The 19,657-nt window shown below is 41.4% G+C and overlaps 1 protein-coding gene across 8 annotated transcripts in view; it reads left to right on the forward strand.

Moving 5' to 3' along the window:
* Positions 1–2,241: 2,241 nt before the first annotated feature.
* ets1 (v-ets avian erythroblastosis virus E26 oncogene homolog 1) overlaps positions 2,242–19,657 on the forward strand; it is a 37,884-nt gene continuing 20,468 nt past the window's right edge. The window contains exons 1-4 of one of the 8 annotated variants that reach the window (XM_044203920.1): positions 2,242–2,410; positions 3,756–3,832; positions 8,106–8,253; positions 18,749–18,802. In XM_044203920.1, the coding sequence (XP_044059855.1) occupies positions 2,257–2,410; positions 3,756–3,832; positions 8,106–8,253; positions 18,749–18,802 (433 nt within the window). In that variant the 5' untranslated portion in view covers positions 2,242–2,256. Of the gene's footprint in view, positions 2,411–3,663; positions 3,833–8,105; positions 8,254–16,353; positions 16,770–17,709; positions 17,857–17,923; positions 18,607–18,748; positions 18,803–19,657 lie in introns of those variants that run through there. The other 7 variants (XM_044203922.1, XM_044203925.1, XM_044203921.1 and 4 more) reach the window with 7 other exon arrangements.

Here is a 19,657-nt window from a genome sequence, read left to right on the forward strand (position 1 = left end):
CAGCAGTGTACTGTATGGTGGGATTGTCACTTCTGAACAGACGGTAAAGATGAGATTATGACCCCTACGTGACTTCAGATTCTGTATCTTTCAAGGTAGAATATGAAGCTGTCACGAAACTTTCTGTTTTAGGTGAGGAATGTGGCATTGAACACAGTCAAGTACGGAAACAAGTATGGAGGATAATTTATTCAAGCATTATTTGAAAGATTTCAGATATTCAGATTGAAACTGAAACAGACCTAAATCACATTTATATGCTGTAGATGCAAGAACAGTGTAAGACTTTACTAAGCGAGTGATTGTGAAGACCATAAAACCCCGCAGGTCTTTTGACTGATGGCTTTTACTGGCGGTGATGGCAAGCCGTTCACTATCTGTTTAATGTGAAACATGAGCACAGCCAGCACATAGATGGAGGCTCTGATCGGAAAAAGGTGGCACCATAATGGGGAGGTGAAAGGCAAGGGGGCAACGTGATGATAGTGGCTTCATGAGGAGCAGGAGTGTATCGAGGGCCTCGCCTTTGAACTGGTGAGCCAGCTAATTGAAACAGCATTGCCGGGGCATCGGCTGAAGATCTGGATCGCATTCACCCCCGCTTTTATTCAATTTGGTGTCATCACAGGGGCGAGTCCTGTGCTTCTCTCTCCACATGGCAATAAGTCATACCCTCGCCTTTTGCCCTCGACGTGTTGCCCATCTGTGTCCCCTGGGGGTCTGGGGTGCTAAGGCACACAGAACACAGAGGGATTCAGACGAGGTCTTGAGAAAATATAGGCTCCCTGCCACTGAGCCCCTTATGGTACTCCTTCACGCCTCTCACCTTGGACTTGATCCCCCGCCCCCCAGCTCTTCCCCTCACACACAGACACACACACCTCCTTACCCCAAGACTTTTAAGATTTACTGTTAAGAGCCAGGGCTGTCAGGAAGTTTGAACCGTGCACTTTCTAATTCAAACAAATGCCGCACTGGGGTCACGGAATTATCATGGAGTCACAAGGTGTTTCAGATGACTCGCAAGTGTTGAGTGTTAAGCTGATAGAGAGAGAGAGAGAGAGAGAGAGAGAGAGAGAGAGAGAGAGAGAGAGAGAGAGAGAGACATAAGAAGAGAGAGACTGTACTCTATGCTGTTAGGTAGCAATGCAGCGTTAAGCTTGTGACCTTGCAGCGTGGAAATAAATAAACAAATAAAGCGATAAATAAGCAAATAGATAAAGCTTCATGTTCTTACCTGGTTATCATAGCCTCCATCAGAGCAGGTGGATGTAGATCTGGTGTTGTACTGGGGGAACTTCTCATTTCGCAGAAGAGTGGTCAACGTTTCTGTCATAGGTTTAATCAGTGTCCCACATGCATTGGCTGTTGGCTCTGCTTAGGAGGTACAAAGTGGAGGATTATATGATAGTCAGTGATGTACAGTAAATAAATATTCAAGAAGCTTCTCAGGTGCATTCTGGCAAGACCTGAAACGAATTGATTTGACAGCGACAGTTCTACAAATGGTTCGTTTTAGCCTTGTTTGATGCCAGATTTTAGAGGTTCACCATGCAGGACAACACAAGTGTATTTGCCAGGAGATAATTACCAGCAAATTTAAAAATATTAGGGTTTGACTGAAAAATGTATTGACACAAATGTTCAAAAATGGCAAATAGGTGATTTAAACAAACCTCTACCTGATGTGACACACATACACACACAGCTGTTTTTTTCAGATGACAGCATCACAGGAAGATCAGCCATTGTCATTATCATCACACCCCCTCTCCATGTGATGTTTTCCTGCCTCTTTCCTGCTATATTCCCCAGTAAGAAGTTTGGCTGCCTGTTAGAGGAAAACAAATAAACAAACTTAATTCAAATAGGTCACATTTAAACAGGCCATTTTATTGAAACATTTCCAAAAACAAGGAAATAATACAGATCTGGGTTATTTATGGAATGAGGAGTCCAAAAATGACACATCAGTTTTTACCTTATTAACTTCATTGTTTAACTTCCCTGCAATGCACAAAAGAAACTTCCTAGATGACTTGATTTTGGATAAATACACTTCACCCACAGGATTTTGGAAAATTACAGTAAAGTGGATATTAGACAGGAAAAATGAGGTCACACTAAACCCATTAGTGATCATAGGCCAACAGGCACACTACAAGTTTACACCTGTACAGTGTATGTGAACCACATGTACATGCGAAGTCCGAAGACTACATACAGAAGGAAATAGAATTTGGAGAGGATCACCGTATGATTGAGGGAGGGACTAAAAGTGTGCATAATATTCCTTCCTCTGTGGGACTCGCTGCGAGCAGGTACAGCATCTCTGCAGTCCACCGCTCAGCTGTCACACTCAGCTGCCCAGCGCTTCCAGTTTACAGGAAACTTTTCGCACCAACAGTCGGTAAGTGCAAAGTTTTATTGTACCAAAATTGACAATAAATCAACTGATAGGATGAGATGATGTGTGATATTATCGGTGCTCCTTCGATGCACCAGGGTGGAAGTGTTGGCTTTAAAGTTTCTGTTTTCCCGTCAGGAATTCTCAAAAAGCGTACAGCGCGCTTTTTTATTTGAGATGCGCTGCTTTCGACCTGTTTCATTTTGCAGCAGCGTTGAAAGCGTCATAAAAAGCAAAGTAAAGTTGCCCGCACATTTTTATCTCTTTTTAAAATGAACTTTACTTTAGTATTTTTCATTTTCCATCACTTTGAGGGCTTGAGATTCCCTTCAAATAGACCACTCAAAAATGCAATGTATAAGTAGGATCTATTTATATAAGAAAATGCATAATTAGGGCTATATGAATGCTTTGCTCTTTTATTTCTTGTTTTTTCCCACCAAGTCAATGACATTTAAGTAAAAGCCTAAAGGTAGTGCATGCATTTGAATGACAGAACTGATTTGCACATTATTCACTTTGTGTATGGGTACGTTTTTTTTCTGAAACAAGAACATCTGAATCTTTTTGAGCTGATGAACATCTGCAAGCATTGAGCACTGGCGCATCATCCCTCAGTCTGTCAGCAGCTGCCACAAACTAGATATGCCAAATTGCTTAACATATGAATGTGAGGAGGATGGGACCTGCCACTGCCCATATACACCATTCCTCCTCTAATGTAATCCTTCAGCTCAGTTTCTAGTCTCTTTTGTTGATGCTGCTTCAAGTAAACAATGTTAAGTGATAAGCAAAGTGTGTAGGAGGGGAGGAAGGAGAGGAAGAGGAAGGAGAAGAGGAGGAGGAGAAAGAGGAGGAGGAAGAGGTGAGGCAGATTAGAGGAGGAGGCAGTATTTGCATAAGGAGAAGACAGTGATACGGTGAGAGAGAAGTGATGGAAATCTTAGGTTGACAAGCCTCTGGATGGATGGATTTGCTTCAGCTGAAATCATTTATTTTCCACATAAAAATCAGCAGTATTTAAAAGAAATACATCAAAGCACTCCTGTAAGCCCTATAACTTAAATCAGACCAAGACTGAATGTAATAACATGATATTGTGTATTTAAAAAGCCCCAAACCACAGTTTTCACCCTTCTAAACTGTGGAGCTGATGTTGCAGGTTATTGAAACCCAGCTCACATTTCCCACTATTTCTCTTTTTGACCCCCTTCCCTCTCTCTCCTCTCTCACATACCACACACTTGCACACAAAGTGTAAACAGCCTGTGATAGATAGGTCACTCCACCCTGCCTCGTCTGTTTGCGTGTTGATCCCTTCAGCAGGCCCTGCTTCTCCTGTCCACAGCGTCCGCGATGAGTTACTACATGGATCCAGTTTCTTCCTACCCGGCCCTTCACCCCTGTGATCGTCTGGGCGCAATGGTAAGACCTCCCTCGTAAATTACCTCCCGTGTTAAGGCTGCCTCAGCTACCTGCCACACAGCCGGCCAGGAGTGTGAGGGAATGAGCGTTTGTGTGTGTATATGTGTGTTAGCTGTTCACCACATGGTAGTGCAGGAATGTGTGCAGGAGCATATGAGCAGTGTGTTTGTATGTGTGTAAGCCACTCTGGATCCCATCACCTCACAGGAACACACTCTATCTGAACATTTTTCCTGTTGTCCAGAGTTGCACTAATAGTGCCTGTATCTGTACATGCAGTTCCTCATGATTTCATCAGAAATTAAGAAACAGAGCTGTTGAACAAGATGATTTTCTACAAGGCTGTGAAATCACCCTCATGAACGCCTCTGTGTTGCACAACAACCCTGCGCCAAGATGCACTTCTCTTTAGCAAGTAATATTATAAATATTGAGACCTGTAGGCCTCCAACCTTGCCACTAACCAATCAAATTGCAGTCAGACCATCCCTACTGAATAACACTTTTCTGAGCTAAGCCACCCGCACAGTGCTTTGCAGCAGTCTGTTTGCAAGAACACCAAGGCTCTTAACGCTTTCCAAATGAGAGAGCTGAATACAGAGTCAGAGACAGTGGTAACTGGGAACATTGGGATTCCTGTCAGATGAGCATTTGAAGGGTGAAGGCCAAGGAGCGGCAGAATAAATGCCTCCATTTGTATGCAGAGCGCCAGCACATTAGGATAAGAGACTGAGGTTATATGCAAATGGCAACCCCACCCTGGCCTGATAGAAAACATAGAAGGATACAGCTCCCTGGGTCCTAATTGGCTCAGGTGGTGGGGCTTGCCTTTGAAATTGAGACTAGTGTATACCAGGGCAGACTTGGTCAAAAGGTGAATCTGGGTCACCTCGGTAGCTCTATTCTCTTGAATTTACATGAATTTTCAGCAAAAAACAGCAGGGCCTGTTGCATATTTTCTTTTTTTTATCTTTAGACTTTTACAGTGTCTTATATGTTTCACAAAGACTGTATGCAGAGAACAGTGGGGGGAAATCAGGCCGTCCAAGCAGCCTGTAGCAATTACAAAGAACATGCCAGAAGCCATCTCACTGCAAAGGTGATCTTAGTTTATATGAAATTATACAACACAGTGTGAGGCTTCCCTACTGTAGTACATGTAACATAAGCAACACATTTTGAGGAGAGCAGTACCGTACATAGCTTTGATTTGGAATGACTCGCTGTCAACCTTCAGATGTAGTTTTCTTCACAAATATTGTTGTAATGATAAATACAAACAACATCATGGCACCCCACATAGTTATGCAGTACTGCAGAGAGAGGCAGCAAGTGACTAGGGCTATGTCCGAAATCAGTCCCTCGTTCACTCATTACCCTCTACAGTACATAACAGACACTCAGTAGTTTACTCAAATGTGAGTACTAAATGGAGATTTCAGACATTTATGAATCCGTAACTGTAGACACTGCAAGTCCTTTTTAGAACCACTAGGGGGCAGATAAACGAAACACACGAGACAATGAACGAACAAACAAATCAATGAATGAATATGTGCAAGCACTTTATATTTACAGTATGTGACACATGAGAATGGTTCCATATTTATAACCTTGCCATTTTCGTTTTTACGTACAGTATGTGCGGTAGGTTTTATGTTCCCATATTGCAAAACTGATTCCAGGCACAAACTAACAAATCTCTTATGGGACTTGAATCGCAATAGGCTAAACAAGTTTTAGACAGGAAGCACAACATCAAATACACATACCTGTTCATAACATACATACTCACTGAAATGCCATGGAGCATCCTCCACTCAGACCAGTCAGATCATTTGAATTTGCACAAGAGGGGAAATTTAGACATCACACACATCACAGGAGTGAAAATGTATGCTTATGTTGGCTTTTTACTGTAATGTATCAAGGTCTCAATGCTTTCAATATGTTGTACCATGGTTTTACTATTGTTCAAAATGGACTATTATCTTGTCCTGTCACAAATATTTGGTCTGTAATACACTCCCATTCTAATCATTGTATTTATGTACAATATTGCTTATAGCTGTAGTCATGTTTAAGACTGAATGCTGGTGTCTGTGTTTGCCTTTTTTGCTGAAGCACTACAGAGTAGAAATGAACAAACAACAACAAAAAAGAAGAAAAAAAGCAAGACAATAAAATCAAATAAAATAAATGACACTGGTCAAGATGTGGCAGATGAAGGTCAAATGTTAATGTTAATATGACTTAAATATGTAACTGATTTATATCGCAAACATTTAGATGTTCATTTGTGGACTGGTGATACATACAAAAATGGACAATATGGAACATTTGTAGCGTACAGTATTTATACTATGACTTAGTTCAAATTGAAAAGACATACAAGGCTCCCTTAAGGTTGTCATTAGCCGTCCCTGTTCATTTTCCAAATTGTAGACTGACCTCTGCATTGAAAGTTATTCTACAATTAAACTGATCAGAGAATATTGTGTTATGGTGTTTTTCAATGTGATTATATCTCCACTGTTATCTATGTCAGTATATCTCTCTAATCCATAAATCATCCATGTGGCTCCCTCCATGCCTGTCTAACTTGTTCCCCCTTGCTGACTGGACTGATAGGAGAAGGCAGCGTCCCACGCAAACCTCTAAAGAACCTCGTATACTGGCCTCCCTGATCCTCCAGTCATGTTTGCCATCCATAAAGCTGGCTGGCTACTGATAAATGCTGCTGTGCTTAAGTAGAGGCAGCTTATCAGATTGGCAGTCACTCTGTCAGCCAGTCTGTCAGTTACACATATGACATAAAATATGACCGTAACATCCCTCTCATTGGACGCTACATTGGCAAGGCTAACTGAAGCATTGCTTTTAGTCTCTTTTTGCATGTTACAAATATGAAATTCTTGCTCTTTAAATGAAAGCAGATAGCCTGGTGTGTACACTGATGTAGAAAGTACATTACAAACACTTTTTATCAATTTTATAAATTGTACTATAAAATCAATTTTTATAACACTTATTTAACATGGTAGGTTAAAAAAGAGCACATTATAGAGCACATACTAGTTAGACACACCCTTGTGAGAAAAATAACAATCCCCTGTTCACATCACTTTCAAACAGAAACGTCCAACAATATCTATTGAGTTTTTTGTTTTGTTGTCAAATGCAAGTTTGGTTATGCTAAAAATGGCCAAGTGGCTATCTTCTTCCCTACTTTCTCTTGTATCCACATAGAATTTCATATCTCTCTTAGCTCGCCTGTCAAGTGCTGACTTTAGACTTCCCCCTTGGTGCAACCTCTTACGTGAACAGTTCTGTGATAAGCAGAATAAAACAACACAGCAAAGATAAACTGAATGAGTCAAATTTAGTTGCAAGGGTTATCAGTGCAGGAAAACAATGAAAAAAATTGTTTTCAAAATCCAAGGTTACACCGTCAGCCAAAGCCACTGGATAGTGTGATCAGTTGTTTTCAGGTTAATCTTTCACTACAGAAATACATGTTTTAATTAGTTAACAGATAAAACTATGGCTAAACGTATTTGTTCATGAAAACACACACTAATTTGTTTTCAGAGCGGTAAAACACAGTTGCATTGCCCTCTAATGGTTCACGTAGCATTTTGTTCTTGGAATTCAAGCTGTTTCAGCAATTGAAATCATTGATTTTATAGCTTGAATTTTATCCAGCACGCAAATGTTTTATTTTATGTTAGTTGAGCTGTCATAACCATTTCACAGTTAAGTAGACCCCATCAGCTGTTATCAGACACACTAACTGAGCCCCTCCATACCATTTTGATACATTTCCACAGCTCATTGTTTTGACATGATAAAGTTGTCATTGTGCTAAGTAATTTGTATAATGTTTATAAAATAACAGGTCCCAATACATGGCTTAAGTGTTTTATTTTTTTTTTTTAATGCAGGTGGGTAGGATATACAATGTTTTATTAGTTTCACATCTATTAGGTGTGATAAATTGCTCTTCAACAGCATCCCTAAGCAGATTAAATGAAGCATACAGAAGTAAATCAGCTGTGTAACATATATAGTATGGAGTTCATTTGCAAAAACAGAAAAAAAAGGCCTTAAAATAAATAAACCAACACCACTTTAATTGATATTCCCTTGAGTACACACAAAAACCCCATGATTTAGGAAAAAAAATCAAAATGGACATAACTGTTTTTGCAAAAGAACCATTTTTTCCATGCTGCTCAGTTCATTTTGGCTACTGTGCGTTGTTTTTCTCCAGAGGCAGAGTGGAGGGGTGGCAGTGGGCCCGCAGAGCCAGCTCCCAGGTGTGGTACACCCTCAGCAGCAGTACTGCCCATCACAGCCCCTATACATCCAGGATATACCCCTGCAGGAGGTACCCAACGGACACGACATGTGCCCTACAGGTAAGAAATGGATACAGACAGCCTGACCTCAAACTTGGTACTTTGAAGAAGAGGCAAAATGCATATCCAGTCATGGTCAAATCTATACTGTCTTTAACTTTGAATTGTAACAGAATTTTTGATAGTTTTATTATTATTTTTTCATCGTGCCTAATAGATAGCTATTTGTTAACAACATTGATGCAGCTAGTGTGAAACAAAAAGACTTAAGATGTTAATCTATAAAATGAACTTACCTTCTTTTTTACTCGTAAATGATAAAAAAATAGTCGTAGTTCAACTTAGAACAAACAAAAGACTTTGTGTTAACTGGAATGCTAAATGGGCAATCAGTCACACTAGCATTCATGTCTGCAATCTTGACACACACATTTGAGCTCCCTCATTTAGTTTTTTAGAACAGACACACAGTCTCGACTTGCCAGTTGTTCTGCGTCTGCTGCACAAGGGATGTTGGTGATGCTGACCCTGAGGGCAATGCCTTTACCAGATACCAGCTCTCTCTCTCTCTTTCTCTCTGTCTCCCTCTTTTCTTCTGGGGACATCCAAATGCCCTGCATTTTTCTGCTTCCAATCCTTTCTTTCTATTTTTTCTTTCATTTTTTTTTTTTTCAAATGAGTTTTATTTTAAACTGGAACATTCCTTCCAGTGCATTTGCCTGTGTTTGACTCTGGCCTCTTCTCGTCCTCAAAAGTGATTGATGCTGGTGCACTGGGACGCACGCCACGGGAGTAGGGTAGGGGTGCTGGGGGGCACAAGCTTTCTTCCGTCACCTCCCTGAGCTGGATGCAGGGGGCAAGACAGGGGGCCAAAGGGCGGCCATCTTTTTCCCAAGCCTCTGGTTTGGTCTCTGGAGAGGTGGAGGGGGACTGAGTGTGCATATGTGAGTGAGTGTGTGTGTGTGTGTGTGTGTGTGTGTGTGTGTATGTGTGTGTATGAGAGGGAGTCAGGATTTGATGGGGTTTGCTGATGTTTGTTGCCAGAGACACACTTCTTTTGGAGCCCTCACTTCATTGCTCCCAGTGCTAAACCATTGACATAAACATTGCTGAGTGGAAAAAAATGACCGAGTGTTGACCTTTTTTTTCCCCATCCTCCTAAATCCTACAGTATGCAGGTCTAAGAGCATTCGAGCCACCTGGAGATGTTGTGACAGTCATTTAGCTCTTGTTGTAGGTGTCATATAGAGCTGCTGAAGTTTTTGTGCTACCAACATATGGCATATCTGCTAACCTCAAAAGCAGCTAAATAACCTCTGACACAGTCTCCACACCCTGCAGCCGTTGCTTTGACTCATTTCTCTCAAACTGAAAACACGGGTCTGCCCTTGAATATTTTGCACTTGAAATTTCAGAACCCTCACATTCAGTTGTATATAATTAGAAATGGAGGTATAAAATATTTCAGCTTCCTCCTGCTGTGTAAGTGATTTGGCACTTTGGAGATTTCTACTTTGAAGTCACATGTGCATACCATTCATTTTTTAACCACTGAGGTAGTGCCAGTTTTTAAGTATGGTTATGTTTTTGCTCATTATATGAGTGAATATGTGTTTTATTTAATCAACCAGGAAACATCTTAGTTGATCAACTGCAGATTTGCTGGAATATAATGACTTCACTAGTAGGTTTACACCAGTTTACATAAGTTAATTCTGTTTGATTCAGGTTAAAGTAAAACTGCCATCAGCGACAGTATATCAATTAAAACAATTGTGTGTAAATACAAACTTCTCTTACTATATTCCTTAAACCTGCAATAACTGATTTTGTTGGCCACTTGGGGGCAGTGGAAACAAGTTGTCAGCACAACACTAACATATCATCACCTTTTAAGATGATATGGCGAACTTGTTAGCAAACAGTTACTTATTTACACATCCAGCAGTTATGAAGCAACATTGTCATTCATTTGAAGTCATGTGCTGTTTGGTGCTGAGCAGGTAGTGTACAGTGTTTTTTTAGAGCTTTTTTAGCTGCCTACAAAACAGCAAAGTTTTGGGCCGGCCTGGACAGTTAAACAATGAGCTGAAACTCACTATGAACCTCCGAAAAAAGGGGAGCTGCAGATTCAGGTGATAATTCTCTGTAATTCCCCTTTCACATTGTCACATTGTAATTAGATACATTTTTATTATAAAAATATGGATGGCTGCTTTAAGTTTGTTTTTAAGTTGAAACTAGACTGAAAGTGAAATTCTTAAAAGATAAATCAACCATTTCAAAATATTTTACAGGTACAATAGTTACAAGGTGATCACTAAATAAAAAAAACAGTTACTTTTTAAAGCACCGCAGATAAGTCCTGACAACATTCCTAACTATCTCACAGACTCAATCCACTGTCTTGGGTATATAGGTTGATTGATATATATATATATATATATATATGTATAACTTATAATTACTATATAACTTTTAAAGTTACATCGGATTTTGGAGAATGGATTGGGTGTTGTTAAAATGAAATGTGCTAGTGTGAGAAAGAAAGACTACAGAGCAGATGTGAGGTGGGGATGTTGGAAGTTAAAGAACCATTGCATGTTTGGCCCAGAGCCCAATGTCACACACACTGCTTCCTGACAACAGCCATGCCATGGTGATGTTTACACTAACCCAGCTCTACTCATCACTATCCAACACCACAGTGTCTGTTGTAAACTCCCATTGTGGAAATTCACCATGTGTGTGGGAAAAAACAGAGTCAGTGTGTATTTCTGTGCAATCTCATTGAAATCCAGACACAGATATCACACACATGCATACACACTCCACCAACATCCTGCAGTGATGCACACTCCACATATTCATTCATTAAATTCACACCCTGCACTCTGGTGTGTATTGTATTACAGCATCCTCCCATTCAGTAAAGCAGGCACGGCAGACACACACACACTCTCACACACACATCCACTCCCAGGCACTCATGAGTTCACTGTACATTTAAACATGCCCTCCCATTTAGTACACACAGACACAGCTGTGATCTGGCACTCAGGGACCATTGGCCTGTTTTATTTGATGTGATTTGACAGCTGGACAGTTGGAAGAGGAGGGGGACAGGGTGGAAAGCAAAGGAGAGTGGGCGGAATACAGTTTGAGGAGAAAAGACGGATAAGGAGAGGGATAAGTCACAGGACTGGGACTGGCGGTGGGAGGAGAGGAGACGAGGGGAGGAGGATCTGAAATGTGGAGCCTTGGGGGTGGGGGGGGCTTCGCCTCTGATGAGGGGCACGTCCTCACAGGCACAGGCCCATTTTTTATTTCTAAAAGTAAACAGGCAGCCTGCGGGGGTCTGGGGGGTTATGGGAAAGGAGGAAACAGTGATGCTAATCAGGCCGACGCACACTTCCCCCTCCAACAATAAAACAAAACAAGAGTGGAAACACGGAAAAGCGACAGACAACTGTGGAGGAATGGGCTACACTGCTGCAATGGTCCTAGATTTGAACTGAATAGTGTGATGATAGTTCTGAGGCAAGAGGAGTTGGTCAATAAACAGAGGAAAGAGGCAATCTGTTACGACTACATTGTACATTTGTAGGTTTTGAAGTATTTTTAGAAACCTGAATTATTTCAGTTTCCACACAAGACTTCTGATAAGTTGTTGCATTATGAATTAAAATTGGACATTTACAGTAGAGTCACAGTAGATAGAATTTCTATCCCATTACTCAAAGTCGACCTACTGCTTTGCTGAACTAAAAGGAAACCACCTCAAACAATAATTTCTGGTGAATATTCATTTTCTTTTGAAAATCCATATATTTGAGAGCTTTCCTAAATAAATAATCTTGACCTTAAGAAGTCTCTCAGTATTTTCCCACATTAAAAGCAAGTTAACATTTTTAAAGGGATGCTCTGGCTGTAAAGCATCGGCCAAATACCCAGTTTTTAAATGTCCCTGTCCCAGAGTTCTACGAGTTTTGTTTCTAGGAAGTGTAAGTGTGGTAAGTTCCTCTTGATAGTGCAGTGACTAATTACAAACCACTTCAGTTGAAGAACACGCAGTTCTGAAACACGTGTAATCAGTGACGGGTGATGATGCAACAGATGCCAGCTCATCAGGAAAGGTGGTGCTTTAATGAATCCTAAGAGGGACCCCCCATTGTTTTAATGTTTATATCATGAGCTTAGCAATATTCACAGACTGTTAACTACAAGAAGTGTATACCGGTAATGGTAAGAGCGAATGCCGCTTACTGTGTCTCGTAATGTGCGTTCATAGTTGAATCAAGTCCATTCTTTAGTAGGTAAAGGTAAATTCTTCCCTATAATCACGCAATATAAAGAGCATTTATACAGCAATTAACAAAATACATAACCAGCAACTGCATTTTCACCGCCAGATTGTTATCTTTTCAGAGTGTACAATTCTTTTGAGTGTGGCTACTTACTATAATGTACAACCTTCATTTATTCAATGAGAAATAAATTAAAACCGCAGACTGATGTATTTTGCCTTCAGCTTTGAGGACTAGCAGAGCTTTATCTGAGAGCACGGTGGTAACAGAGAGGAGGGAGGGCAAGATGAGAAGAGGGAGGTCTGGGAGGCAAAGAGACTCGGAGGGGGGTGGGGATAATTGAATTATCTGCACAATGGAGTGATGGGGGGCACGTGGTGCCGCTAATGGAGGAAGAGATGTCCTTTTTAGCGAAGCTAATTGTTCAGAAAAGAGCTGAGCCTTTGTTCAGGGAGGCCCTGCTACTTTCCCAGTGCACTTATATGCACACGATTTAGTAGTGCGCACACACACAGACACGCACACTCGCAGGCACACACACACACACACACACACGCACATGCTCTCAGAAGAGACTTTGGAATGTGAGGCACAAGAGAAAGATGTACACACGCACAGTACACATGCATGAGCATGCACGTGCACACACACACACACACACACAGGGATACACCACTCCTGTCCTAGCTAACCCTATGATCTCAGCAGGAGTGCATCCAGCCTGTGGCACCTTCAGACAGCATCCACCACAGATAGAGCTGAGACTGAGCTACTAGACAGAGGCCACAAGGACCCCACTGTTTTACTGTTTTACTGTCTGCTCTCTCTCTGTCTGTGTGTCTGTGTCTGTGTGTGTGCGTGTCCATCACCCATCTGTGTGTGTGCTTGAGTGTCTGTAAATGAGTGACTGATTGATTACATGCTAAATGTTGTCTATTCACACAACATACCAAACCTGTCAGGCCACATCCATTGTCTGAGACGTTTTACACTTTGATTTTGTCTCGGCTAAGTCATCATTTCAGATTTTATGTTCATAATTGTGAAAGAAAGTATAGCGTTGAAATCTAAATACTTAAAGCAACCAAAACTCATGTGACTTGCTGCGAGGGCACCAACATCAGAGACAAATATCACTTGACAGCTGTATGGATTGCTCTAAATCGAATAACCTTTCAGTTAACTCTGTAAAAAGCAGCAGGTGCAACGGTTACATCTAAGGATTATAGACAGGCAGACAAAACAGATGCGCCAGCAAGCAGGAGAGAGCAGTGAGGAGAGAGAAAGCTGCTTTAGCTAGGGGTGCTATACTGCGACGCAAATGAATGAAGCCAGCTAACTGTCAAAACCATGGCAACAGCATTTGCCAGGTGAAGAAAAGAGCCACTGAAACCAAAACTTGTTTGATCTGGGACATGCTCAAGTGTACTGGTACATACACTGGTTGGTTGTTTCATGAGTGTACGACAATTAACAATAATCCCTCTGTCTAAATAGGAAATGACACAATTTGTTTTAGCAACAGTTTTTTTTTTTTTTTTGGTTCGTATTGTGCAAAAGTTTGACACAAGCAGTTGATATCAAGATCTCTATGAGGATAAACCAAATGTTTAGTATTTAACCGTTCAAAACATTTTCCACATGTCAGTGTGCTGCTTATAAAAATGTGTTTGTCTTCAGGGTCATTGTACACCAGGCTGTCTAAGGGTGATAGAAATGGTCATTGCTCTGAGAAACAGATCAGTAACATACTGTTCTGAGAATTTAGAAATATATTCAGATGTTTCCTGGCAACAGGAACTTTAAGCAATATGGCTTTTTGTAATCAATTTGTCAGAAAGCTGCCCATTTATTTTGCATCAATGGATTCAATTTTTTACAACTTATACATTTTCATCATATCAGTTTTAGTATGCAGTGTGAAAATGTATTGGTAAAAATACAATGTAAGTGCTTGTAGGTCTACTAAAAAAATCTGATGTAAAGAAGTGATCACAGGCAGAAGAAAACCCAAACTGAAATGGGCTACAGTGATGCCAGCCCAGATCTTAGTCAGCAACACCATTAAACCCCTGATGGCTGCCCTTAGGCACAAAAGGACCCAGGCTGTCCTTTTAAAAACAGATACGAGGGAGTTCATTAACAGAAAACAAAGAGGTCCAGTCAGAGAGAGTGAGAGACTGACTGACTGAGATGAAGTGAGAGGTACCTTTCCCCCTTCCATTCTTCTCCTCCATCACCCCCTCTACTTTGCCTCTGGTGAGGCAGCTCCTCTCACCGCAGAACCCACCAGCACTCTTCCCAGACGAGGCTCCTATCAGTTCAATGAAACCTGATCCAGGGCTGCTAATGGAGCTGGTGAAGTACCACCGGTTTAAAAATCCATGTGTGATCGATATCCCTGGCTCCCCAGCCTCCATACACACATGCATGCAGTGCACGCAAAAGTATCATATTGACGTGCATCGTAGGTGACTCAACTCTAACAAGGTTGCTTATGATGAGGTTGGAAAAGAGTAAGGAAAAAGAGCGCTGATGCCTTAGAGAAAACCATTTACATAGATTCATTAATAAACAAAATACCTGAGTCCATACTATTCCTTCAGTATTTCTTGCTGGAGCTCAATTTTCTCGCTTTTGTTAAAAGCAGTAGGTTCCAGTGGAACTTGTGTAAGAATTACTATTATAATCTGTTATTACTGTTTCTGTTGCCATGGGAGGTGTTCCCTAATAGCAGTGGCTTGCTCAGAGTGGAGCCTTACTGTGGCTAAAAAGCCCAATCTTTCTTTGTTCTTTTCCAGTGGCAGAACAAATTCTTGATTCAATTTCCAGTAAGGCATGGTCATTGTTCCTGATTATTGTCGATAAGAAAGCACAAAAGTAAAAAAAAAAAAAAAAAAAAAAAAAAAAAAAAAAGCAGTGCAAATGGAGAATTAGAACAGGCAGTTTGCCCTGTTCAAACTGAATTGTCATTGATGCTCTTGGTGACAGGAGACCCAGTTTGACTGATTTTAATATCCATACGATTGATCTACTTTTAACCATGCAACTGCTTACATTCCTCATTGTCATTTAAGAATAACTGTATACATAATACTTATACTATACATAATACCTATTTGCAAAGATGTACCTCATTACCTGATGCAGCTGTGTACAGAAAAAAAGACATGGTTGTTTTTTATTGATCAGTACAAGGTGAACAGGAAATACTCTGAAGTGTTTATGAGGGTGAGTTACAAGTTATGAGGAAGCCTGGACCTGCAGAATATAGGACACAGACAGTCCAGACTCTCCTTTTAGCTCATAGTTAACGGTTCTTCACATATAAACTACAGCTAAACTGTTTGTACGCAGCTATTTTAAGATCTATAACCATCTCCAAAGACAGGTTGCTTTCTTACTTACCCTCATGTATCACGATACTGTTCCTAAGATGTTTCTATAAGGGCTAACAAGTCAGTTATGGTAACCATGTACTCCATGCTGTTTTTGTCCCCTGTCTGTAACATTCCAGTACAGTATAATTGAATATTTTTAAAACTTTATTGGTCATATTTGGGTAGTAGGCCTACTGTGGTGAAAATTAGCCTACTACAGCTCTTTCGCAGGAAACTCAGCAGCTCTCACATCTCCAGAGCGTTTCTCACCCCTGTAAAACGCCAGTAATTTGCGGGAACATGTAGACTCCTAACTGCTTCTGATGACGTGAAGGGGTCTTGGTACAAGTTGGTTCTCACAGAGACTCGGGGGAGGTGATAGCAGTGTGTGTGTGTGTGTGTGTGTGTGTGTGTGTGGGAGGGGGGGGGGGTATTGTAATTGAATTGTGAATCAACTGGCAAGTCAGCCCCAAACACCGCCCCCTTCAGCTGTCGACGCACTCTGTGCAATGCTACGCCCAAAGCACAGAGATAGAGAGGAAGGAGTGAGTGAGTGTGTGAGTGAGTGAGTAAGAAAGAACGAGGAAAAGAGGGAGTGTGTGTACATGAACCGGAGAGGGAGAGAGGGAAAGAGGAAGATAAGTTAGGAGTAAAATAAACTGATTTGGTTTTTAAGTGTGAGAGGAAAGGTACAAAAAAAAAATCGGCCAGTAGAATTGAGAATCGGGGGCGCCAAAGGAAGAGACGATTTTTCCTTATATTGTGTTTTTGGAGCTGTTAGAATAAGAGAGGAACGCGGCGTTTTTAAGTCACACCGATCTGATGATCATGACGGCAGCTGTCGATATGAAACCGACGTTAACAATCATAAAGGCTGAAAAAATGGACGGTGAGTAATACAACTCTTCTGTGAGAGCTTGACAGCTAACACGAGACTAACATTACTCCTAAATGTTCTCTTGTAACATAACCATCTGGCAGATTACGACGATGTAAACCACAGTGATAATTCTCTGTCGATTAGATGCGCTGAGACATAACGTCCTGAACGTATTTCAGTGTGAAGACGGTGTTTGTTGCTCAATATTGGACAACACGGCAACACTTGAGAGAAATGCAATCATTCCAGAGGCTCCACAGACACGCAATAGCCTATTTAATCAGTGTGTGTTACTTGTTTTTATTGAATGAATCATGCTCTGACCGGTGTGACTTTTATAATTTACTACATGTGTGAAACAAGGGCCCATATGAAAAAAAGTTATTTATACACTTGCAGACATTCATCACTAAAGTAGTCTTAATGATGTCATGCTGGCCAATAAGTTGTCACACAACATAGTAACAAAAGTGTTTAGTTCACACAGCAATTATTGTGATATTTCCAGTGTTTTAATATTATTTCAAGTAGCTGCCATACTTTCAGACACACTGCATGTTTCAAACTAATCTTGGTCTAAACTTATTACTTTCTTCAGATTTGCTCTTACACTTAGGCCTATCCTTAAACAGATGTGTGAGTTAAATTTTGTCACATTTTGTTTGGAAGTGTGTTGCTCAAATTGACTATTGATGCATGCTTTGTAGTTTTGATGTATAAGTGATATCCCTGTCTTTCATCCTGCTTTGATCTCACTGGGGATCTATTTCCATCTCCTTTCTCTCCCATCTAAGCACCCAACTCTGACCCTCACTGCCATACTGGGAGAGCCAGGGCATTCTGCCCAGCCGGCATGGGAGACAGGCAGTAGTGCCTAATCACTCCCCTCTCCACCAACCCCACTGTCTTCTCTACCTCCCTCCCTTCTTCTCCCCCTCCTCCTCCGCAGCGGTTGAAACTGAATTTCCAGAGGGAAGGAGAGGCAGGCTGAGGTGATGAATCTGCAGTGCTGAGGCTTGCCTCTCTGACCCCACTGCCTAGAAGACTTGGCTTGCTCCAGGGGTAGTCCAGAGCACATACAGGGAAGCCCACAACTGTGAGCTGTGTTTGTGTTTGGCTTTAAACCTTTGTGTGGTTTCACTTCTCATTTTTACACAGAGTGATGTTCCACATGGTGGCATGTTTGGATAATTTGCATTGACCAGCTTTTTACATGAACTAATCCCCTGTGCTTTTGCAGCTCAGGTGGCGTTGATCCTGTTAGTAGAGCAGCAAGCAGCATTGATGCATCATGGAAATTTAATACTAATTGCTAGTGTTGACCCACTAAGGGGCTGTGACTCACCACATTAACCACCTTCGCCTCAGTCCCAATACCTGCAGAGCATAGATTCACACACATACTTCTCACAAACTCACATAAAAAGTGCTGACAGCTGCAGTTAAGTTGCCAAAGCGTAGCGCTATCTTGCAAAACCATTTCGCAATGCCTGCTCCTGCTTACGCTCACTTGGGTGCACTTGGGTCAAGCTGAGGCTGCCAAGGAGCAGTTCACAACTTCACACAAACACATCCTTTCTCCGCGTCTCTCTCACACACAGACACACATTGTTATGTTCACTCGTTGGTATTACCATGCTTACAAGATAAGTGTACTACTAATATCCAAGGCTGTTCCTGAACCTAAAAAGACACAACAGGTGATGTTCTGCGCTGCAGGCATGTAAAGGACCATGAAAGGCTCTTTGCTTACTTACTGAAAGAGATGAGTGCTCCGTACAAAGCCAGAATGCATTTGTTGGATTGCTGCTCGGCACTTCACAAGCAAGAACAGAGCTATGGCATTGTGAGAATTACAGATGCTGTCTTTTTTTCTTTCTCCAAACACCTGCAACCGCATACTGTACATACATACATGCATACCCCACTAACAGGCTTAAGTGGTTTCCAGCCCACCTTACTATATTGTTTGTTTTCCTTTGTGACAGAAGTGCAGCCAGTGTCAGCTTACCCAAGGCCTGTCCTCTCTCTCTCCAGCGGAGGTAATTCCTTTTAAAGCACTCACACACTGCCAGGGTCAGAGGTGCACCCAAACAAGGCATCTAACTTTCCACAATGCTTATTTTCCTCTTTTCAGTTATAGTAGTCAATTCTTGACACCGCACTCTTACTTAAATGCAACCCAGATCATGGCATCTTATTATTGAAAGCATCATGTAGCCATAACAAAACTGTCAGCCCTACAGAGACAAGTTTTAAAGATAGGGGAGAGCATTACTAAATGGGGAAGGTGTTGGATTGTGAAATTACAGACATGAAAGCACAAGCGCCTCGTGTTTCTTTTACTCTTGTAGTGCTGAAGTTGTTACTGAGTGTTCAGTTATACACAAGTAAGATTGTTCTGAGCTTATCCAAGTATTGATTTAGAGGAGAGAGTTGTCAGTCATTTACAATAACGGAGTTGTCTGTTTTAGACTTGAGTGAGTCTTCCCTCTTTTACTTTCCTTCTCTGTTCCTCAGGCCTGAGGGTCAGGGTTCAGTGACTGACAGGAATGTTTGTGAGCATGCCCTGCTGGGTGGCATGGCATGGAGGCATAGAAGGAGCTTGAGTGGGAGGCTCACTTTTATCTGATCAAAACGCTGCTGTTTGCTCTAACTGGCGTGCCTGATGCGTCTGCTGAGAGCCCTTATAAGGCATCTTGTTCCACGCCCGCAACAAACAGTATGCACACAAGCACACACAGGCCATGCCACACAAATGACTCTTAGAAAGGCTTCATTTACTTTCTTTTCCAAGGTGCCTCCCATGTTGGTATGGTGAGGAGAGGGGTAGCTTGTGTTAGAACAGAGGGTGTTACATAAGCTTCAGGTTTTTGCTTCGGTGTGTTTTTGTCAGC

Source organism: Siniperca chuatsi, linkage group LG7 (assembly GCF_020085105.1).
Source record: "Siniperca chuatsi isolate FFG_IHB_CAS linkage group LG7, ASM2008510v1, whole genome shotgun sequence".
NCBI lineage: Eukaryota > Metazoa > Chordata > Actinopteri > Centrarchiformes > Sinipercidae > Siniperca > Siniperca chuatsi.